Below are 25,045 nucleotides of genomic sequence, written 5' to 3'. Positions count from 1 at the left end.
CACCATTTTCAACTGTAATGGGCAGGTTCCATTATAGTCATACGTTGGGACTATTCATACTTCAATACAGCTGGCATTATAGACCTGGCATATCTGGTTGTTGCTATATCTGTATATGCCAAAATATGCACCATTGGGAATTATGAATATCTTTAGAAGAATGAGGGCAGGTAGAGGAAGAACCATCAATGGAACTAAATGTGACTCCTAAGGACAAAGCCTGCTTCTTAGTGGAGTTGACAGTCATGCTAAAAGCAGCTAAATAGAGGAAACAAAAGAGGCAATCAATAACAGGCACAACTGAATCCTTGCAAACAAGCTTGTCTTTATAATCCTTGCTATAATTTCAAATAGCTAAAACAGGTAGCTACTTAAAAAAATCCTTAGTTAAAAGTACATATCTCTACTTCAAGGATTTGATCAAATTTCACCTGATCTCCTTTATAGTAAAGAATATTTTAACTATTTACGAAAAAAACACGATAATGTAGTCCACCAAACAGAACTAGTTCATATTTAGCAAAATTTATGCCCAATCAGTTTATTGACTACAAACTATGTGTTCACTGTGTCCTCTTCCCTGCTTTGTCCTTCCTCCATTATCATATCTTTCTTTAGCTAAAGTTTTCAATAGCTTAATTTGATTTTAAAATTCACAATGTGAATTAAAAAGTTCCAACTAATACTGAGAAAGTCTGGAAGCATAATCACGATATCTACCCTGATAGGTAAATAATGACTGTGTCCCACCTTCCTAATAAAGATTTGATGGGTGGGAATCATTAAACCAGTTTTCTGATTTGGATGTTACAAGAAACTGAGGCTTTAAGAGAAAGAGAGTCTTAATGAATACAGTGAGCAATAAAAGAAGGAAAATGAAGCAAGGCAGGTAAGTACTGTATGGGTACATGACTTGTACCTGGGCCAATTGACCATCATTTGTTGGATTGGTTTGTTACATCTGCACTTAATTACATGAAAATTACATGAAAATTATATGAGCAGGAAAAATAAAACCAAAAGACTTCTGAAAGAGCTACATGATCCTTTTTTAAAAAGAGCTTAAATTTTAGATTAAAGAAAACAGACTGAATTCAGCTTCCAGGTAGATAGTAAATTTACAATTTATCTCACAATAAAGGAAGATAATTTGGTTTAGATGGTTAAGAAGATGCAAGTAAAAAATCCAAAACACCAAGCTTGAATTTAGCCACATAAAATAAGGTGGTCCTGTTTTACAAATTAAAGAAAAATCTAAAATAATTACTTTTAGACTGGAACTAAAGTATAGGGTATCCAATGTGGGATATGAAGGATGAAAAATTTCACTGGTATATTTGAAAATAAAAATTGTAAATAAACATAAAAGGAAACAAGACTAATTTCATAAAGTAAGTGTACTAAACAAGTCTATATACCTTCATGTATCGAAACGGGGACAATTTTAACCAGTTTTTCATTTCTGTCAGGCATTTTGATATTAAACAGATAATGAAAATAAAACAGCCATTAAACACTAATCCATATCTATTTTTTGAATGTAAAAAGTAACAGGAGAAGGAAGAACTTCTTTTACTCTTTTTCAAACTATCTATTATAAGGCATAATTCTAGCACTACAGGAAGGAATCTTGACATGGTTGGAAAGTGGCAGTCAACAGTACCAGTTGCTAAGAGACAGTGAGACAAGGGAATTATAAGCTGGATGTTTCAAGCAAAGTAATGACCTAGATTGAAAACTGATCTGAGATGTTGCAAAGAAAAATGATTATTATCCAGAACATTTCATTTTTTCTCACTCTCTTTCATTTCCCCCCTTCAAAAACGATTTACATAGTGAAATTATCCTCTATTGAACATCAAAACCAACGTGACTTATTAAAAATAAGAATTAAAAATAATTCTTCCAACTTATTGAAAACTACTAATAAGCCATAAGTATTGAAAAGTTTACCAAAATAATATGAACTTTTTTTACAAAAAAAATAAGCCACTGATAAACGAGCATTTTTTTCTTATCTTTGTAATATAACCTCCCAGCTGATTCACCAAATGGAAGCTCTGAATAGCAATTCAAAGGAAAGATCTCTGACAGAAGAGGGAGGGGGAAGATGGGTTTGTACCTATAAGTTCATTACAGAATTCATATTGGGGCAACAAATGTATTTAATAGGCAGTTAAGATCACAAAATAGCAAAAACTTTTCATTAGGTAAAATGCTGAATAATATTTTTAAAGGGGGGAAGTAATGGAGAAAAAATATTGTCAAACATGGAGTCTGCATTTAGCTAAAGTCTCTTGGAATGTGTGAATTGTACAGTATATAGTGAGTTGATAAATCATGAAAAATAGATGGTGTTTAGATTTCTATTAAGAAAAAAGAGAAATAGATTTCCCGGCATTTTTGAGAACATACACTTCAACTAGTGTCTCAACTGTATTTCCAGTATCAGGCAAGGAATATGTTTAATAGATGAAAACAAAATACAGAGAAACTAGACTATTATATTATTATATTATATTATATTATATTATATTATATTATATTATATTATATTATTATATTATTATATTATATTATTATATTATATTATATTATATTATATTATATTATATTTATTATATTATATTAATTATATTATATTATATTATTATATTATATTATTATATTATATTATATTATATTTATTATATTATATTATATTATTATTATGTTATAATATTATATATTATATTAATTATATTATATTATATTACATTATATTATGTTATTACATTACATTATTATATATTATATATTATATTATATTATATTATATTATATTATATTATTATTATTATTATTATTATTATTATTATTATTATTATTATTATTATTATTATTATTATTATTATTACATACACCATACCATGCCATACCTGAAAATAGTTTTAGAAGCTGTTTTAAATTGCTAAAAAATAATAAACCAAATTACAGGGCTTACTTGGTGGTTGGGTCCAATAATTGGTATCTCCATTTAGAGATGAACAAGACATAAAGATTTCATCACCACTAGAAAGCACATGCCTGAACTTCATCTAGACTTTTATTTATATTTGAATCTCATAATATTATGCTCATTACTCTACAGAAGTTGGGGGGGGGGAGAGCACACATTTAGCCCACTGCTGTTTTGTGATTAAGCTTGTCTTACATTACTGAATCCATTGCAGAAAGCATTGAAGATATATGAAAGAAATCAAATGGGTCTGTCAAATATTAATGATAAGGGACACATTCTTTCATTACAAATGTTTAAAGCACACAGATTAGTTTTTTAAAAAATAAATCTCAGGTTGAAGTTAAGGAAGCCTTCCAATTTGCCATAAAAGAATACCAAATATTCCCTAGTTCTCAAAAATAGTTCTAATATCATATCCAACTATTTTTCTCTATACAGCAAATAATATGATCTCTCTCTGTCTCTCTCTCTCTGTGGGAAGTTACTTCATTTAAATACTGGTAATGCAAGGAAGGCTGAATCCCCAAAATTGGGCAAAGGCATATTCTCTTAGTGCAGATAAATCAGGATTTAAGACATTCAATTTATCCTTGTCACACAGAAATGTGTTTCATTTGTTACTGAATATAAAGAAACTGCCATAAAAGGACAAATTTTATTAGGTTAGCATGACCTATCATTTTAACACATTTGTTCGCAATAAAAGACATTATTAGAGAAGCAAACTGCCCTAAGAACATTACATTAATGCAACTCTATCCATTTTTGTAAGCAGTTATAAAGGCACCACAGGAGAGAGGAGAAAAGATATACAATAATTCTCTACAGATGAACTGATACTGATTTCTACTGATACAAAGACCTTCAGGTTTGCTTATGATTTAGAATTTTTGGGGACTAACTCCCCTCTCCAAAACCTTTATATTCATACCTTTGCATAAGCAGTTGTCTTAATGAACCACTGTTTAAGGTATTTTTTTTCCACCTTTGCTCCTGAACGCCATGAACAGCCATTTTCATCAACTTGTTCATTAGCAAGGACAGTCTGATCCACTGGGTCCCAATTCACCATTGCCTAAGTGATGCCCAAAATCAGAGAGAAGAAATACTCGCATGAGCCAGCCCATAACTTGGGCAATTTTTCAAGTAGGAGATTGGCACAAATATTTGTACTACCTGAACACTGAAGCACATACCAATTTTCCAAAGCTTTTTTTCCAGAACCAGTTATCTCTTATACTCAAGCTATCTTTTATTCTTCTATCTATACTAAAATCACATTTTACTTATTCTCTAATCACCTCCACGCCAATGCAAGGAGTTAATGTTTAATCAAACATTCTATCGAGGTTGGAACCAAAATGCCTGAAAGATCATTTACATCAAAATATACCTGCAAAATAAAATGCTAAGCCAGTGAATCCATTTGTGATTATACCATGGTTATATTTAAGACATATTTTTATTTTTCTGAATTGGGCCACTATATCCTATCCAATAAACCATCGTTAAAAGCAGGGCTTTTTTTTCCTCACAGAACGCTCAGAACGGAGTTCCGGCACCTTTTTTGGATGGAACCTTGTAGGGTAGGCAAGGCGGGTTGTATGACATGTGTGAGTTCCGGCACCTTTTTCTTTTACAAAAAAAGCACTGGTTAAAAGAAACATTGTTTGAGTGTAATATGTGAATCTAGCTTACATTTTTGAAAAACCTTCTCTGGCTGCAGCATTTTCTTTCTGAAGTGGGACCTTCTCAGATGGACAGAAAAATCTTCTTGACTATGATGTCCCATTTTAGAAAATTGCCTTCAAAGACGTTTGCCTGGCACACAAATTTATTTGTTCTGATGCAAGTATTTTTTTAAAAAAAAAATCTAGCTCCTGTGATTCTTTAATGTTATGGTTGTGTTATTTTTGCTGATGTGTTATTAATTGTAATGTTTCATTTCTTTGTATTATTTATCATAATGGAGACAAAAACACTGAAATGTAGTGGAAGAAATGTTTAAATACAAAGCAAATCATCTTTCTCCTTTCCTTTATGGATTTACTGAATGAAGTTTTTATCTTTTGAGCTACGTACCTGTCTTACAAGCAATAAGTACTCAAGTTTGGAAAGGTAATCTACAATATCAGTTTGAAAGCAATATTAAAACTTACTTCATTCTGATAAACTAAACCAGCTTCATAAAGCTTAATAAAAAGATACTGTGTCCACTTGTAATACTTAGGAGAGCAAGTGATTATTTCCTGTAAACATAAAAAAATTCCATCAAATCATCACAGTATAAATTAGAACAAAATAATCTGATGCAGAACTCATACTTTATGAAAGGAATTTAGTATTTTCTCCATTAAAACAAATGAGGTTTTTTTAGACTAGAAGTCTCAATAGTTAAATTAAGCAAAGAATTAAGCTCATTCATTTTGCAGGATAGTACATGGGAACACTGTTTAACAAACTGTAGATATTTATTTATTATATTTTTATGCCACTCATCTCCTCTATGTTACTCTAGGGAAGGATAAGATAGGAATTATATTACTAAAGGTTCTGTCAAGAATCTGCATAAATTTTAATAAAAACTGCAAAAAATGTTTTGTAATCAATGACATCCCCCCCCCATACACAAACATGCTAGAAATGCTTTGATCCTGTCCTGGATTGTTTCAACTTTTGTTTTATTATCAAAATGGGATTGTTTAAGGTCAAACTACTTTCTAAAGTAGATGAACCCTGCTCCAACATATTTTGAGGCTCTTAATATTTCCGACCCCAAATATTTGGTATACCTTTAGTCTTGATATCAAGAGCAAAGATCAAAGCATTATTTTGGCCATATACAAAAGTAAGCAGCTTTCTAAATTAAACCAGGGCTGAGTACAAAAGTAATTCCCCAGCAGTGTCTGTGTGTGTGTGTATGTGCTCATCTCCGTTTCAAAGCCGAAGAGCCAGCGCTTGTCCGAGGACATCTCCGTGGTCATGTGGCTGGCATGACTAGACGCCAAAGGCACACGGAACGCTGTTACCTTCCCACCGTAGTGGTCCCTATTTTTCTACTTGTATTTTTTATGTGCTTTCGAACTGCTAGATTGGCAGAAGCTGGGACGAGTAACAGGCGCTCACTCTGTTATGCGGCACTCGGGATTTCACGCGTCAAACTGCCGACCTTCTGATCGACAAGCTCAGCATCTTAACCCACTAAGCCACCGCGTCCCCCATGTATATGTGTGTGTGTGTGTGTGTGTGTGTGTGTGTGTGTGTGTGTGTGTATGTATATATATATATATATATATATATATATATATATATATATATATATATATATGCTTATGAAATATTTTCTCCAGCCAACCATATTGTATCTAAGCCTATATGCAAGTAAATGGAATCATTTTTGCATGTTTCCTGTTTCTTTCTACCTCCTTCTCTTTTCTCTGTGGTTTTTTTTCTTATCAAATTCAATTCTGCCAGCTTCTAGGTGTGGATAGTCACACAGTAAAATTAATATAAAAGAAATCACAGAAAAAGGAGTAGCTTCACATAGTTTTAAAACCATGAATCTGCACATTTTAGATAGTTCATAGGCAAAGTTACATTTTAAAATGTATCAATTTCATTTTAAAAATAAAATAATTTAAATATTTATTTTTAAAAAAACCTTACCCGATCCCAGCTGAAAGATAAGCCTAATACATCAAGCTGCTCTCGCATATGTTGAATATTACTGTAAAGCAAAACAAAATCTCTGTGAAAAATTATCAGTTCTCCAATATGAACCATGATGGTTAGAACAGAAAGTTTCCCCAATCTGCATAATAGTTTTAACTATCATTTATTTTGCTACAATATTTTTGAAAGGCTATTACTTTGCTAGACAACACTGTGACCTTCTACACTCAATTTAAGAGACAACAGATAGCAGCACACACTAAATCAGACAAATCTGTGCACAGTCCAAGATTTTTGAGACAAACCCAATTTACACACAAACTTAACATTGTTAAGAAAGAGGGTTAAATTAATGTAGGAAGGATTAAGTGCTGCAAATTCTCACTTCATTGCTGTATGAGCTTTCATGAGCTATAACTCCTTTCATCAGATTCCTGAAATAGCTAAACTGATGCACAGAATCATAGAGTTGGAGTGGACCTTGGACATCTTCTAGTATAGCCCCTTGCCCAAGGTAGGAGTTCTCACCTCAGACAAATGGTTGTCCCAATATTTTTTTGAAAATCTCCAGTGATGAAGCACCAACAATTCTTGGAGGTAAGCTGTTCTGAGCTATCTGGTCTGGACTGGGGGGTTTAATGTTTTTAAAATTGTGATTTTGCGGCTAGACTTAATTTTATTTTAATTTAATTTTATATTGTATTGTTTTTCAATTTTGCCTTGTAAACCGCCCTGAGTCCTTTGGGAGTAGGGCGGTATATAAACCAAATAAATAAATAAATAAATAAATAAATAAATAAATAAATAAATAAATACTGCTTAATAGTTCCTCCTTAGTTCCATATTGGATCTCCTTCTGATGAGCTTGCCTTCAGCTACTATGGAGAATAAATTGACATTCTCTTGCCTGTGGCAGCCCTTCAAGTATTGGAAGACTATTATCATATCTCCCTTTATTCTTCATTTGGTAAAGTTTCTGCATGAGCAGTCTTGCAGAATGCCTTTACTCTACTTTCTTTGCAGCTCCTTGAGCTCTTGTGTTGGAAGAGAGCTATACTATAGTTCTGTGCCTTCTTCGAAAAACAACAGTAGCTGTGTCTGTTGATTGCTGCCAGCCTCACTTCCTCTGCCTGCTCAGACAGCAATTCATCCAGTTGATTTGACTACTCCAGGAAACTGACTCTACATCTAAGCCCACGGTGAGACTCAGTCAGCCCACTGCTAACTCATACTTAAGTGGCCCACCAGAACACTTAGATCCCTTTCATAGGCATTATTGTTGAGTCACTGACTATCCTGTATCTGGATCTTGTATCTGAAATCTGTTTTTTTCCTGCTTAAGTGAAGGGCCTTACTCTTCTTGCCTCTGAACATCTTATTGAATAGGATCCAATGCTCAAGTCTGTCAAAAGCCTTCTGAACCTTGAGTCTGTCTTCTGAAGTGTCAGATATCCCCTCCTCCCAGCTTTGTGTCATCTGCAAATTTGATTTAATCTCTTCATATAGGTTATTTATTTAGATGTTGAAGAGCACTAGGCTCAAGACAGAACCTTGTGGAACTCCACTGCATATTGATGTAGGATTTAAATTGAAATGAGGTGATGGAAAGGAAAGAAAAATAGATTGGTTGTGCAGATAGAAGTTTCAGTCTCTCGATGTTTTACTACCCACCCAATAAAATCAAATTATCTGTCCTAGAAGACCAGTAAATAAGTCTATAGAAACAGATCAATTCCCAGGTTTTATTAAGCTTTTCTGATAGCATGAAATGTAAAAAGGGCAACAAATAAACATAATAATAACAATAATTAAAAATCAGACTACAAATACAGAACAACAAAGCACCACTGGTTGTCACCTAGAATAGCTCACAATTCAAACCACTCAAATTCATATTAAGTGCAGCCCATAATGGATAATTACAGACTATTAACCAATCTGAAACAAATTATCACAAACAACAAGAATGTAACTATGATGCTAAGATGGGAACCAGACTCTGCAACCAATCCAGATGTCTACTTTGTCAACAAATCTACACCAATAGCACCATCACAGGCCTCAATAAATACACAAAAGATTAGAGGCAGCTTTGCATGCCTCTATAATATAATCTGACAGCAATGTCTTTCTGGATTCTACATAGGGCAGTGATGGCGAAACTTTTAGAGGTCGAGTGCCCGAAACCCACTTATTTATCGCCGGGTGCCAGGTGGGACGTGGCCCACTGGGTGGGTGTGGCTGTAGTGGACATGGCAGACTGGGTGGGTGTGGCCAAAGTAGGCGTGGTCACCTTGATGTTGCTCGTGGGGAGGGATGCCTCTGGGGACTGGGCAGGGTTGGGGGAGATCCAGGGGGTCTCTGGCAGGTGGGGCGGTGGGCCAGAGGCTTGTCCTGCGGGGTGAGGCGAGGCAGGATGGGTGTGCCGATTGCCACAGGGCAAGGCAAGGCGAGGTAGGGGCCAGGACAGCTGCTGCCTGACACCATCAGTCCCCGCACACAGAGGCCAGTGAGTGCATGGAGCCTAATGGTGTCTGTCAGCAGCCACAGCCTGCCGGCTCCTCAACCGGCGCACTCTGGACAGCTAGCTGACAGCAGAGGAGGCAATGCAGTGGGTCGTAACCGGGAAAATGAGAACATGCGAGGCCAGGAGGGACAGGACAGGGGGGGAGGGAAACCAGCTGTGCTGCGATGCATCCAGCCACGTGGGACCTCAGGCAGCTGGTTGAAGAGAGACGGTTGCCATCTCTGGGACGTGACACGCGTGCCCACAGAGAGGGCTCTGAGTGCTGTCTCTGGCACGCATGCCATAGGTTCGCCACCACTGACATAGGGCAAGCTTGGCACAAAAGTTTGATATCAGGAGTCAAAATGAGAACAAAGTAATATCAGAGCATTTCAACCCCCCCCCAGGACTCTATTGCAGGCCACAAAAGTGACTGTTTTGGAAGTAAGAGACTTTAATAACGTGACTGAGCAAGAAATTGCTGAATTAGTATTTTAATTATTAGTAATCTGTCATACAGATCTGTAACAAATCTGTATAACCTGTCTCTCCTCTCTGCCCCACACCCATTTCATCTCAATTAAAATTCTACAGTTAAGCAACTCTACGCATCTGATGAAGTGAATTGTAACTCACAAAATCATAACCTTTTAACTAAAATTTACTGAACTTTGTTAATCAGAAAGGGCATTACCAGACTTCTTCTATTTTTTGGCTACCCTATATCAACACAGTTTTCCTCTTACTATGACAACTTCTGTACTGTTATATTTCACAAGGAGCTGGGAAAAGAAAAACCTTTTGGTCCACTCTGCGGGATGGAATCCGTGCTCAATTGCTGCATTCTCTGCTGGTAATCCAAATGCATCCCATCCCATTGGATTTATCACCTGTGCAAAAACAAGAGTTTCCAGAATTTCAGGGCTCAAAATAATGAAACGTGTTTCCAAATTCAGCATTTTCAGTTTGTCACAAAATCATACAAACTATGCTTGTCACATACAATTTAAGCATAATGCATAGGATATTTTTTTGTTACTTGAAAACAAGTACATGCTATACTATGTCCTTGTACGTGCTAGTGTACATCCAGTCATTTTGATGATGTGCTATTATGTTTACTACACATATACTTATAACAAAACAAATAATCCCTTCCTTCCTTCCTTTATCTTCCATCAGTAAATATCAGCAAGGGGTTTTTTTTGTTTAAGTTAAATAGAATGATCAGGAATTAACTCTGCCTTATTGTTCTGGCTTCTAAAAGTAGAATATGCCAAGGATCCACTTTATGCATAATCCTTAAGTAAGTTTCAAAGGCCTTTTTATTTGTTTAAGTAATCCTCTGGAAAGAGATGCTAACTGGAAAGCCCTTAAGGACACCTTTGCTTTGGTCTTGATAAGCCAGGTACTAAAGAACTGTGGCTCATTCTAAATTCCAAATCAGACTATTGTTAAGACGTGATTTTCTGCATGTATGAAAGAAAAACAGTTGAAAGAGATAGGACTAATTAACGGTAACCACGGTTTTACTACTCAGTAGGTAGGTAGATTTCCAAATTATCAGTGATTTAGGTATCAGATATTATTAACAAATGGATGAGATCTTACTTTCTATTTCCAGAAGAAAAAACTGAACTTTCTTATTCTTCCTATCAGTGGCAAGGTGACTATGCCATTTGTAAATGCAATATAAATGAAGAGCACTTATATCTAGCTATTTTGGTGGTGTGGTATTATGTTTGTTATCTGATAAAGCAAGTGTACAGTAGGAAAGGGATGCAACAGTTACTTATCTGGGAAAATACATTAATTGCCAAACAAAAAAGACAAGTGGAATTCTGTGAAATGGTATGCTATGGAAAATAAAATATCAAATATGTACTCTGCGTAGTAACAACAAAATACAAAGAACAGAGGAAAAAGGTTATAGAATCTCCTGCTTTTGATGTATATTCAACACAACATCATTTATTTATTACCATCTCCATACTTCCTTCCTGTTTCCCTCCCTCCGTCCTTCCCTTACTCCCTCTTTCTCATTCCCATCTCCTTCCTTCTCTTCTCCCTTTCTCCTCACTGCTTCTCACAAAAAGCCTTTTCTCTTTCTCATGTACACATCTCTCCAAAAGCCTTCTCTCTCTCTGTCTCCCACTTCTATGACAAAAGCCTTTTCTCTTCTGACTCTTTCTCCAACATCTTTTTTCTCTCTCCCTCTCCTGCCAAAACTGCCTCCTTTTATATCCTCTCCTGTCTCCTCCCCCCTCCTTTTCTCTTCCGGGTGAGCTAGAAGTGCCGATCCTGTGGCCTTTGTCTCACCCCAGCAGCTGTGCTGCACCGCTTTGGCTTGTTCCCTCAACTGCTACATTTGGCTAGGCTAGGCAGGGTCGTGTACCACCTGTCAGGTGCCAATGCACCACAGGTGGTATGCATACCACTGGCTGAAAAGCTCTGTTCTAAGGTATGTTGGATGTTGACATCTCTATTGCACAGTGTTTCAGTAAGGCATTTGATAAAGTAGATCACAACCTACTACTTGATAAGATAGAAAAATGTGGGTTACACAGCATCACCACCAGATGGATTTGTAGCTGGCTGACCGGACATACTCAGCGTGTGCTCCTCAATGGAATTGCATCTACATGGAGGGAAGTGTGTAGTGGGGTGCCCCAGGGCTCTGTTCTGGGCCCAGTGCTCTTCAACATCTTCATTAATGATTTGGATGAGGGGACAGATGGGGAACTCATCAAATTTGCATACGACACCGAGCTGGCAGGAACAGCCAACACTCCAGAAGATAGGCTTAAAATACAGAAGGATCTTGACAGACTTAAACATTGGGTGCTATCTAACAAAATGAAATTCAATGGTGAAAAATGTAAGGTTTTACATTTAGGCAAGAAAAACCAATGCACAGGTATAGTATAAGTGGTACTTTGCTCAATAGTAGTAACTGTGAGAGGGATCTTGGAGTCCTAGAGGACAATCACTTAAAGATGAGCCAGCAGTGTGCTGCAGCTGCCAAAAAAGCCAACACACTGCTAGACTGCATTAACAGAGGGATAGAATCCAGATCACGTGAAGTATTAATACCACTTTACAATGCCTTGGTAAGGCCACACTTGGAATACTGCATCCAGTTTTGGTCACCACAAAGTAAAAAAGATGTTGAGACTCTAGAAATAGAGAAGAGCAACAAAGATGATCAGAGGACTGGAGGCTAAAACAGATAAGGAACGATTGCTGTAATTGGGTATGTCTAGTTTAATGAAGAGAAGGGTAAGGGGTGACATGATAGCAGTGTTCCAATATCTCAGGGGCTGCCACAAAGAAGAGGGAGTCAAGCTATTCTCCAAAGCACCTGAAAGCAGGACAAGAAGCAACGGGTGGAAACTAGTCAAGGAGAGAAGCAACCTAGAACTAAGGAGAAACTTCCTGACAGAACAATTAATCAGTGGAACAACCGCCCCCAGAACTGTGAATGCTCCAAAACTGGAAGTTTTTAAAAGACTGGACAGCCATTTGTCTGAAATGCTATAGGGTTTCCTGCTTGAGCAGGTGGTTGGACTAGATGACCTCCAAGATCCCTTCCTATTATTATTATTATTATTATTATTATTATTATTATTATTTATTATACTTTTATTCATAAAACATGAAACTCAGTCAACTGAACACTCAAATTGACTGGCGCTAATGGTTGACACGGGCTGCTGCCAGCATCCTAGGTATCAACCAGGTATCTCCTTAAAATGTAAGATGTTCCGAGTAGCGCAGTTTTTTGTAGCTTTGCTGGAGTTATTGCAGGAAGCTGTAATTTCTTGATGTATTTTGCAAAGTTTTTGGACAGTTCCCAGTGCCCCGATGACAATGGGTATCACTGTTACGTGTTTCATCCATTAATTGTGCAGTTCCGATGGCCAGATCACAGTATTTTGTAATTTATTCCAGTTCTTTTTCTTCGACTCTGGCATCTCCTGGTACAGCGATATCAATCAGCTTTACGCTTCGGTTCTCTACAACTGTGATATCTGGTGTGTTGTGTTCCAAATGGCGATCTGTCTGTATTCAGAAGTCCCACAAGATCTTCACCCTCTCATTCTCAACAATTTTTTTCACCCTATGTTCCCACGACTTTTCGGACACAGGCAAGTCGTATTTTTTACACAATGCCCAGTGGATTAGTTTAGCAACTTGGTCATGTCTAGCTTTGTAATCAGTTTGCGCGATTTTGCTGCACTCACATATTAAATGTGAAACAGTTTCAACTTTGTTGTTGCAAAGTCGGCAATTTGGATTGTCAGTAGATTTTTGTATCTTTGCTTTCATGGCATTAGTTTGTAGTGCTATTATTATTATTATTATTATTATTATTATTATTATTATTATTATTATATTATTATTATTATTATCATCATCATCGCACAGTCAGCCAGATGTGCAGATTGGATTTGGCATTTTTGTCTACCTATTGAGTCCTTACCATGGACCTGGGATAGGCAGATGTGGATGTTTGATGGTATTGCAGATATTGTCGCAGGATGGAAGCAGTTCTAGTAAGGCTATGTTTTGCAATTGACTAATGGTGAATTTATCAATGCCAATGGTGTTCAAGTGGTGCTCCAGTTGTTTTGGGATTGCACCCAAGGCACCTATTACTATTGGTACTAGCGTTGCTTGCCTTTGCCATAGTCTTTCTATTTCTATTTGTAGGTCTTTGTATTTTGTTATCTTCTCCAGTTCTTTCTCGTCTATTCTGCTGTCTCCAGGCACTGCCACATCCACTATCCTGACTTTTTTGTCTTTCTTATCGACAATTGTTAAGTCCGGGGTGTTATGTTGCAGGTGTTTGTCTGTTTGAATTCTGAAGTCCCAGAGCAGTTTAATTTTATCATTTTCTATGACTTTCTCTATTTTATGATCCCACCAGTTCTTGCTTACAGGCAAATGATATTTCTTGCAGATCTTCCTGTCGCGGAACAATTAACAGTCCGACCAGAGGTGGATGGACAGTGGTTCATTTGCATGGTCAATATCAAAGAAAAGAAATCCAAAACATGTTCTATAGTAAAATTTGTTTAATGAGAAAACAAAAGACCTAGACTGACTACATTCTCTCATCAGGCAGAAGAACAAAGTAAAGTAGTAACTGTGAGAACTTTTTTAAGCATGCGCACAACACTGTTTAAAACCAAAACATTGGCTGGACATAGCTGGAGTCACTATGGTTACATGATAAGATAATACACAGGTGCAGAGCAGAAAGAGATGTACACTTAGGAATGAGCGAAGCTGGCAAAACTAAAAAAACACGCAGTGACACTTCCAATGCACCATTGTTGCTACTTTGTCATGCCGCTGCTTGTAGTCAGTCTGTGCGATTTTCTTGCAGCAGCTTAACAGATGGTCCACTGTTTCTTCAGCTTCTTTGCATAGGCGGCACTTACTGTCTGTTGCTGTCTCCTCAATTTTGACTTTGTACAAACCAAGTCCTTAACGCTTGGTCTTGTGCAGCCAGAATTAGTTCCTCGGTATTTTTCTTCAGTTTTCCTGCTCTTAGCCATTGCCAGGTCTTGTTATTATCTGCTTTCCCAGCTATTCTTTTAATGTACTTGCCAGGTAGTGCTTTGCCTTCCCATGCCTCTATTCTGTTCTTCATTTGGTTTTTCTTGTAGGCCAGTTTGGTCTCTCTAGTAGTCAGTAAGCCTTCCTGATATACTAATTTCAGTGCATCTTCATCACTGTCATTCAGATATTCTTCCAAAGCCATTTTTCCTTCTTCAACCATCTGATGTACTTGCAGCATTCCATACCCACCTATTTGCCTTGGTAGATGGAGTCTGTCAACGTCACTGTGTGGATGAAGGGTATTATTATTATTATTATTATTATTATTATTATTATTATTATTATTATTATTATTATTATTAGCTTTCCATCTTAGTTTGATCTCTATTTAATCATTTACTAATTGTCCATTGGTACCCTTTAAGATACCAATTTGAAGTTGGAACTTCCTTCTAAGTTTGGGCCTCCTATATGAATATCATATTTTGTTGCTAACATGGTGTGTTTATTGTTTGCTTTTGTAATGTGGTTATTTAACCTTGTTAGCCATCCAGAGTCACCGTAAAAGTTTTATATACACTGAATAAATAAGTAAGTGAAAACTGCACTTTCAGCATTTCAGAACAAATCTGCCTGCTTCTACCCTAAGAAAGGAAAGATATTAGAATTGTATTAGAATTGTGGGCTTCCACTAAAACTCATAATTCTCTTTCAATGTCTTTAAATTGTAATTATTCTCTTAAACAACCTTTCCCCACATTTTGATATTATTATCATGCATTTCCTTGTTTGTCTCCAGTTATTGACCATGTCTAGCAGGGTTAAGGAAACTTAAATTGAATTTTCTTGCTAAGCCACATTATGGTTTGTTTGTTATTGGTTTAGCATGATGTGTGAATTCAGTTGTTTATAAATTATGTTTATGGCAACTGTTCCCAATTGTAGTCTGAGGACCACAAGGATTCTGCAAGGAAAGTTGAATTTGTTTCAGATTTCGGCAATTTTTAAGTCTTTCTGGCCATTACCGGTAATTGATTTGGAAGCCATTTTTTAATTCCAATTTTAACCCCAATTTCAACTGATCATTAAATTTATACAGCAACATGCAAATATTATGATATTTTAAAATCTCTAAAGAGTTTGGTCAATAATTTTTTTAAAAATGCATTTCTATTTAATTTTTATGTCTTGTGGATACTGTGCAGGATATTGTTATGTTTGGTGGTTCCTGAAAAGTCCTGCATTGCCAATTGTTGGTTATATGAGGGTCCTCAAAAGCTTTTGATGCAGTTGTAATGGCTCAGTGTTATATATGAACAAGTCATCATTGGTACTTTAACAAACCACCATTAAAATAAATGATTTCTTAATGACTACGACTGTAATTATTGCAAAATCAAGATTGAGAAAATATTGAATTAATTTCCTTGAGCCCTGGTTTTTTGCAATCTGTAATTCTAATTTCATGTGAGGCTTAAAGTGGAAAAATCACTTTTAATTTTCAAATTACCACTATTTTGAAGTACGCCAACACTGGTAGACATATGAAATGAATACTGTATTATTATTATTGAAATTGTTACTAGTACTATTACTCCTATTATTGTTTTTACATTACATTTAATTATTCATAACTGTATCTAGTAAATTGGAAACACATTTTGCACCAGAGGCCCAGTTGCCACTGGGATAAATAAAAGCAATTCTTAGACAATTCTCTGATAAAGAACTATAAATTGAATCCAGCAAAAATACCACCTGGAATATAATTGACACACAGTAACTTCTATTTCAACTAAACTAAAATTTTAGCCAGCTCTTACTTAATAAATTCCATTGGGCCTTTACACTGTAGTGCTTTGACAACCTGCCATTGGCCCATGTGTTACTTTATTGTCACTATTCTGGAGATATGCATAGTAAGCGTCTAATACCCATGATTAGCCATTTTCCAAATGACCAGATAAATTGTATGCAAAATTCTTCTGGCAGACAAAAATTTTAAAGAAACAATTTATTGCTAAGTTTGTATCCCCAGGTTACAAAGCTCATCTTTACTAATAGCAAATTAGTTTTGGATTGATAACTGGATATATTATTTGTTATATTATGTAGCATATCAGAATGTTTTCTACTTTTTATTATTCTTTTACTTTTTTATTCATTTTCTTATTTTACTGAATTTTATGTTAAGTGCTCCAGTCAGTTATTTCTCACAAGAAAATTATAACACAAAAGTCTTACTCAAGCTGCAGTTAGAGCCTTTGAAATCAAACTGGGTTAGCATACTTCTTTTTCTAATCACTTTCATAAATGGCTTGTTTACTGCTTTTCAATTGTGAGAAATTTTTGGATCAACAAGTTTGACAATACTGGGAGTTTCCCTTCAATTCTTAACAAAAGAAAGTTTTAACTACAAGTTCAAGAACTTTTTTTGTTGGAATAAACAGCAAAAGAATGATTAAAACATATTTTAGAAAGATATTACATACTAAGGACCCAGATAAAGTTTAAATAAGATTTTGGAATTAATTATAAACAATCCGTTCCACAGCAAATGCTTTTGTTTTGAATTAAAAAAAAAACAATAAAGATAAGACTTTAAAAGTTGGATACTAGAGGAAAAGAGAAGAAGTTGGATGGACATTGGGGAGAGAATGTTTTGTTCTCCCCCCCCCAGACTGGCGGTGCGGGCTGGCGTTGTGAGGATTGACAGAGGCCTGGCCTGCCTGTTCCTTACTTCTTATGTTGACAGGCAGGCATTACGGCTAGCTCCATACCTGATGGGAACGAAGATCTCCCTATGGATAATCCAGTGTGGACGGGACCGAACCGTGGTGGGAGGACGGTTTTGGACTGGTCAGCGACCACCTCACTGGTGTGGGAGACCAGTTGGGGTGGGCCTGGCTTAGGACTCCCCTTCTCTCTCTCTGCTCCAGTTAGACTCCTCAGCCGGAGTGAGAGGACGGCTGAGGTTGTCCCTTGGAACTCCATCTCGGGTGAGAGCTGAGATGGCTTTGCAGATTGAGAGATATGCCCACTGGACCTGTTCTTTTTCCATCTTTGTACCATCAACGAACAATCCTTTGGCCATATTTTCAACATCGGCCCCAAGAGACTAATTGAGTGCTATATGATCCATCATTATTCCGAAGCGGATTTGTATGCCCTTAGGGCGGTTCCTGCCTCATGGGCGCGACCTGTCGCCTGTTTTCATACTCCCCTTAATGACGGGCCCAAGCTTTGGGACTCCGAGAGGTGGTTGGGCTTGGATAGGGGCCTCGAGTTAAGACGCGCTAAGAGGCCCCTGATCAGATTTTTAGCCGGTTATTTTAAGAGGTTACGGAGGGGGAGGGAGGGGTGGGTGGGGAGGGAACCTGTAACCGGCACTCAGTCTGGTCCTGTTAGAGGTCCTGGTGGGACGGGGTTGGGGGAGGTGGCTGCTGGCGCTGGGAATGTGGGGGTGGGGCATCGAATCCCCACGGCGATAGGGTATGGCAGCAGGTGTTTGCGCGGAGGGTCATATCAACATCTGGGATCGCGCCACCGCTATCTTCGAGCGGTGGCGCGCTCCGACCCTCCGGTTAGCACCCTCTTACCCGGGGATGAGGGTGATCAGGCCCCTGAGCTCAGGCTGGTCTATTTTAACGCTAGATCCGTAGTTAATAAAGCTCCCCTCATCCGTGATCGGATCGAGGAGGAATGTGCGGATCTAGCGTGCATCACGGAAACTTGGCTGGGCTCGGAGGGAGGGGTGCCTCTCACCGAGTTATGCCCGCCGGGTTTCCGGGTGCTGCACCAGCCACGGGCTCAGGGCAGGGGTGGTGGGGTGGCAGTGGTTATTCGGGAGACATTATGTCCCCGGGAGGCCACCATTGTCCAGATGGCCGGGAGTGAAACCCTCCTCTTGAGGTGTGGTCCTCGGGTTCAGTTGGGCTTGTTGCTTACATACCTGGCGCCCAGCTGTGTGGCAACAGCCCTGCCCGAGCTGCTCGACACCCTCTCAGGGTTGGCGGTGGAGTTCCCCAGGCTTGTAGTCCTGGGAGACTTCAACCTGCCATCACTGGGAGGGTCGTCGGAGTTAGCTCGGGAGTTCATGGCTTCCATGACAGCCATGGGCCTGGCCCAGGTTATTGAGGGCCCGACTCATGAGGGGGGTCACACTCTTGACCTGGTGTTCCTGTCTGGACAGTGGTTGGATGATCTGGGAGGGGGTTCTCCGTCCATCACCCCTCATGGTCAGACCATTACCTCCTGAGGCTAGTTTTCCGTCATGCCATCCCCCGCCGCTGGGCGGCGGAGCCGACCAAGTGGTTCCGCCCCAGGCGCCTAATGGACCCAGATCGGTTCCAGAGGGCGCTTGGGCCTATACCTATCACCCTTACCCACAGCCCAGTCGATGCCCTGGTGGAGGCCTGGGAAATGGCAGCCACCAGGGCACTCGACTGCGTTGTACCCATGCGACCTCTGACCCGACGCAGATCCCGTTGGGCCCCATGGTTCTCTGTGGAGCTCCGGGAGATGAAGCGGCGGAGACGAGGTCTAGAGAGCGGTTGGAGATCCAGCTGATCCGAATCCGACCGATTGCAGTTAAGAACCTTTACAAGGTCTTATCTTGCGGCGATGAGGACGGCGAAGTCTAACTACTTTGCCGCCCTTATCGCGTCCGCAGATAATCGCCCGGCCGCCCTGTTTAGGGTGACTCGCTCCCTCCTTAATCAGGAGGTGAGAGAGGATCCCTTGCAGGGACGAGCCGAGGAGTTTAGTCATCATCTGGCGGACAAAATCGCTCGGATCCGGACCGGCTTGGACTCTGACTGGGCAGAGTCTAATGTGGAGGAATCAGGCGGTCTTGAGCACGTTATCTGGAATGAGTTCGACCCTGTTTCCCCTGATGATGTGGACAGGATCATGGGGAGACTGAGCACCACCACCTGTTTGTTGGATCCGTGCCCCTCCTGGCTAGCTTATGCGGCTCGGGAAGGAACACGAGGCTGGTTCCATGCAGTAATAAATGCTTCCTTGAAGGAGGGTGTCTTTCCTGCCGCCTTGAAGGAGGCGGTGGTGAGACCCCTTCTCAAGAAGCCTGCTTTGGACCCGGCTGTTTTAAACAACTACCGTCCAGTCTCCAACCTTCGCTTTCTGGCGAAGGTTGTTGAGAGTGTGGTGGCGCATCAGCTCCCTCTGTTCCTGGAGGAAACTGATTATCTGGACCCGTACCAATCGGGCTTCAGGCCCGGACACAGCACGGAGACGGCACTGGTCGCGCTGGTGAATGATCTCTGGAGGGCTAGGGACAGGGGTTGCTCCTCTGTCCTGGTCCTATTAGATCTCTCAGCGGCGTTCGATACCATCGACCATGGTATCTTACTGCGGCGTCTCAGGGGGTTGGGAGTGGGAGGCACCGTTTTACGGTGGTTCTCCTCCTACCTCCAGGGCCGCTCGCAGTCGGTGTTGACAGGAGGGCAGAGATCCGCCCCGAGGTCTCTCATTTGTGGAGTTCCTCAGGGGTCGATTCTCTCGCCTCTCCTGTTCAACATCTATATGAAGCCGCTGGGCGAGATCATTCGTGGTTTTGGGGTGGGGTATCATCAGTACGCTGATGATACCCAACTTTTTCTTTCCACCCCGAACCAACCCAGTGATGCCCTCTCCGTGATGTCCCGGTGCCTGGAGGCGGTTCAGGTCTGGATGGGGAGAAGCAGGCTTCGTCTCAATCCCGCCAAGACTGAGTGGCTGTGCATATCGGCATCTCGGGTTAACCAAGTTATTCCATCCTTAATGATGGGGGGTGAGGTGTTACCCCCCGTCGATAGGGCTCGCAACTTGGGCGTCCTCCTGGATTCACGGCTCAATTTCGAAGACCATATAGGAGCCGTGACCAGGGGGGCTTTTGCTCAGGTTCGCCTGGTGCGCCAGTTGCGTCCCTATCTGGACCGAGACGCCCTATGCACAGTTACTCACGCGCTTGTGACCTCCCGTTTGGACTACTGTAACGCTGTCTACATGATAGAAATTGACTCAGAAACAGAACTCGTTAAGGATTGTATGATTAAATGGGCCCAAAATATCCAAGAAGTTATTACAATGGACACGTGGGAAAAGATCTGGGTGAGGAATGTAAAATTCACACAAGCTCAAAATTTAAGAGAAAATTTTTATAAAATGTTTTACAGATGGCATTTAGATCCTAAAAAGCTGGCAAGTATGTATCCGAACTATCAGCCTAAATGCTGGAGGTGTGGTGAAGAAGATGCAACATATTTTCATATATGGTGGACTTGTAAAAAGGTTAAGGCCTTTTGGATAAAAATTTGGTGGAACATGCAGAAGATTTTCAAGCAAAGGATAAAGTTTTGTCCGCAACTTTTTTTGTTGGGTATAATTACAGATGCTACGGTTGTGGACACTAAGCTGATGTTGAATTTAATTACGGCAGCAAGACTCTTAATAGGCCAATATTGGAAGAAGGAGGAACTGCCGACTGTAGAAGAATGGACTTTAAAGGTTTCTGACCTGGCAGAGATGGCAAAGATCTCGGCTTATTTGAAAGATCACTCGCAAGAACGTTATGTTATGGAGTGGAGAAAATGGATTGAGTATATCCAGAACAAATATGGGACTAAGAAGTTTCATGTAGCATTTGAATAAGTCTTCCTTTTTTTTTCTCCTCTTTTTTTCTCTTTTTCTTTTTTTTATATATCTTATATTAATAGTGTTTGTAATTACCCTATATGAGCTAGAGAGAGATGGATTTCAGAGTTTATGGTTGTTAGCATATGAATGTCTACGATTGGTTTTTTTTTGGTTTTTTATACCTTGTACTTAGCTCTGGGAAGTCGGGGGGGAGGGGTAGGGAGGGAGGGATAGGGGAGGGCTAGGGGGGATTGTTAAAGATAAAATGTATGATAAAACTTTTCAATAAAAAAAAAGATCACTTGGAGGCTTCAACTGGTGCAGAATGCGGCCGCACGAGTTGTAATGGGGGTTTCCCGATACTCCCATGTAACACCTCTACTCCGTGAGCTGCATTGGCTTCCGGTTGCCCTCCGGGTGAAATTCAAGGTGCTGGTTATCACCTATAAAGCCCTACATGGCCTGGGTCCGGGATATCTGAGGGAACACCTGCTGCCGGCATCAAACGCCCTTCGCCCAGTGCGCTCCCACAGGGAGGGTCTGCTCAGGGTCCCGCCGGTAAGAGATTGCCGGCGGGTGACACCCAGGGATAGGGCCTTCTCGGTGGGAGCGCCTGCCCTTTGGAACCAGCTGCCGGTGGAGCTGAGAACTGCCCCCGACCTCCGATCATTCCGCCGGGGCCTGAAGACCTGGCTCTTCGAGCTCTCGGGCCCAGACTGAGGAGAAATTTTAATTTGGGTTTTTTTTTAATCGACTACAGGGTCAATTTAATATTTTTTAATTTGGTTCTTAATTTTTGTATTTTGGATTTTTAATTCCCTGTAAACCGCCCTGAGTCCTCAGGGAATAGGGCGGTATATAAATATAACTAAATAAATAAAATAAATAAGAAGTTAAAGAATACAATTAAAGGAGAAGAAAATTCAAACTTGACTATAAATGCATGATGAAGTAAAATATTTTAACATTTGAAACAATGAAGGATAGTTTTGAATGATGAAGTTAATTGTAAGATATCAGCCTCTATGGATTTTTTAAAAAATTTCCATTCAAATGGGTCCAGTTCTTGGAGACTGCCTGGACAAATCCTGCAGATTTCTTTGCAAGGTTTTTCAAACATGGTTTCCCATTGTCTCCTTCCTAGGACTGACACAACACGGCTGACTCAAGGTCATCCAGCTGGCTTCATACCCAAGATGGGACTAGAACATATGGTCTCCTGGTATCTAGCCTGATGTCTTAACCACTACATCAAATTGGCTCTTCTATATCAAACACACATCAAACACACTTTTTATAGATAAACTGTGTTTAAAAGATGTTATACAAAAGGAACAGGTTTTTCCTGATATATTGAGATTGATTTAAATGTAGATTTTAAAATAAATACAACAGGAACATGGAAAAAGATGGTACATTGGATATTCAAAAGAACCCAGCTGATGTCGTTATCATCGTCATCATCATCATCATCCCCCAAGGAGCTTTACCTTGTTATGGGGGAGGGGGGGCTTGTGTGCTCTGTTGAAGAGCCAGACTAAACTTGCTCCAAACCCGTTTAACCATGATGAAAACATGTTGAATTGAAATTGAATGATTGTGGAGGTAGAAATCAATGGTTGTATCAATAATAATAGGAGACCTTGGAGCAATAACCAAAGGAGTACATAGATACATGAAAATTTTGAACTTAATAGACCTGAATATTCTGACTTCGCAAAAAACTACCTTACTTGGAACTGCCTATATCAGGCATGTCAAACTGCCGGCCTGCGGGCTGGATGTGTCACACGGAAACCATGTCTACCCCATTGCCAGCAATGGGAGAAAAGTCCCAATATGTCACACGACGTCGTAAGTTTGACACGCCTGGCCTAAATACTCAAATGCTACCTTAACAGCTCTTAAGCCAGTGATGGTGAACCTTTTAGTGACTGTGTGCTCAAACTGCAACCCAAAACCCACTTATATAACGTTGGGTGCCTGGTGGGCATGGCCCATTGGGTAGGCGTGGCCTATTGGATGGGCATGGCTGTGGTGGTAATGGCAGACTAGGTGGGACTAAAAAGTTCAATCAATCAATTCCAACTTTGCGAGATCTTTTTCTCTCGTAAGAAGTTGAAATTGATTGATTGAACTTTTTTTTTTGCATACGGTGGTGGAGGCCTAAAGCAAAAAGGTTTTATTAAACCCAGCTGAAGGCCTAGGACTGGGGCGACGGTGCGCATGCCCATAGAGAGGGCTCTGCTGCCACCTGTGGCACACGTGCCATAGGTTTGCCACCATGGTCTTAAGTCATTGGTTAGAACTTGAACTATTAAATGTTTACCAGTCCCAGACTGTGAATCAAATTGAAGATTAAATCAATAATAATAATACTAATACTAATACTAATAATAATAATAATAATAATAATAATAATAATAATAATAATGATGATGATGATGATGAAGTAGTAGTAGTAAAAAGGATTGAAAATTTCCCTTTTGTTCTACATCAAGGATGTCAAACTCGCAATGTCATGTGACGTGTCACGACATATCGTGACATTTTTTCCATTGCCGTCAATGAAGTGGGCGTGGTTTCACCATGACGCATCAGGCCGTGGGCCGGCAGTTTGATATCCCTACTCTACATGGATGATTTAAAACTGGGGGGGAAAAAAGCTGAATTAAGCTCACTACTGAAAAGCAGCGAGGAGTTAGCAGAGACACTGAAATGCAATTTGGCACTGACAAATGTGCAACAATTGCTGTTAAGGCAGGAAATATTATTGAAGATGATGGATTCGAACTTGATAATAAAGAGTTGACAAAGGCAGTAACACCAGAAGAAGCGTACAAGTACTTATGAGTTTTGGAAAGCTCTGAACCTGTTGCAGAATCAAGTCAAGGAAGCTACTTTAACAAAAGACATAAAGTGAGTCTGGAAAATCTTGAGATTAAAGCTAAGTGAAGGAATTATCATAAAGGCAATTAACACCTGGGCAGTGCCTGTAATATGATACTTAGCTGGAATAACTGACTGGACTCAGCTAGAAAGCCTGGCAACAGGACAGAAAATAACATTCTCATTTGCTTAAGCTGATCTATGGGAGAATGAAGGCATGGCAATTTTAGAAAGCTAATTAACTGTGCCCAAATGTACAGTCATTTAAAGTGGACTTTCAGGAAACATTTCTTTAAAAAAAATTCACTAGTGAATGCAGTGTGGAGAGATTTGGTTATTACTGTAAGATAAATACATTGTATGAGATAAAATAAGTGTAAACAGTTTCAAGTCCACTATCAATTATCCATAGATTAATCTCAGTAACAGATGTATTTTTCTGTTACCATGGTGACTAATGTACCTTTCAAACTACATTCCGGAAAATCCTTGCTTCAATTCCATTGCCTCTACACTCTAGGCTGTGAATAGATTCTAAAGATGCTTATGAAAATGCACTTTTCTGAAGTTGTAGAACTTGACCAGTATTCAAAGGAGATGCAAAACCAAGTTTGAATAAGAGCAGTGAAAAGGGGAGGAAAGGGAATGGGTAAGGATAGCTTCAAATTAAAAAAAACACACAACATGGCACAATTAGAGAGCCATTTCTTGTAATTTTCTTGTAATGAGAGAAGGAAGAGAGGAATACAAATATGGACTGTGACATACGGATA

The 25,045-nt window shown here is 39.3% G+C and overlaps 1 protein-coding gene across 1 annotated transcript in view; it reads right to left on the bottom strand.

The window, feature by feature from the left end:
• LARS2 (leucyl-tRNA synthetase 2, mitochondrial) overlaps positions 1-25,045 on the bottom strand; it is a 91,089-nt gene that overhangs the window by 47,354 nt on the left and 18,690 nt on the right. The window contains exons 4-7 of the mRNA XM_081344617.1: positions 9,978-10,069; positions 6,668-6,728; positions 5,161-5,250; positions 3,933-4,076 (exon numbers count right to left, since the gene is read on the bottom strand). Of these exons, the coding sequence (XP_081200743.1) occupies positions 3,933-4,076; positions 5,161-5,250; positions 6,668-6,728; positions 9,978-10,069 (387 nt within the window). The remainder of the gene's footprint in view (positions 1-3,932; positions 4,077-5,160; positions 5,251-6,667; positions 6,729-9,977; positions 10,070-25,045) is intronic.

Source organism: Vipera berus, assembly GCF_964194415.1.
Source record: "Vipera berus genome assembly, chromosome: Z".
NCBI classification, from domain to species: domain Eukaryota; kingdom Metazoa; phylum Chordata; class Lepidosauria; order Squamata; family Viperidae; genus Vipera; species Vipera berus.
Note: the sequence above shows the minus strand (reverse complement) of the source record. Positions and strands in the feature narration are given on the sequence as shown.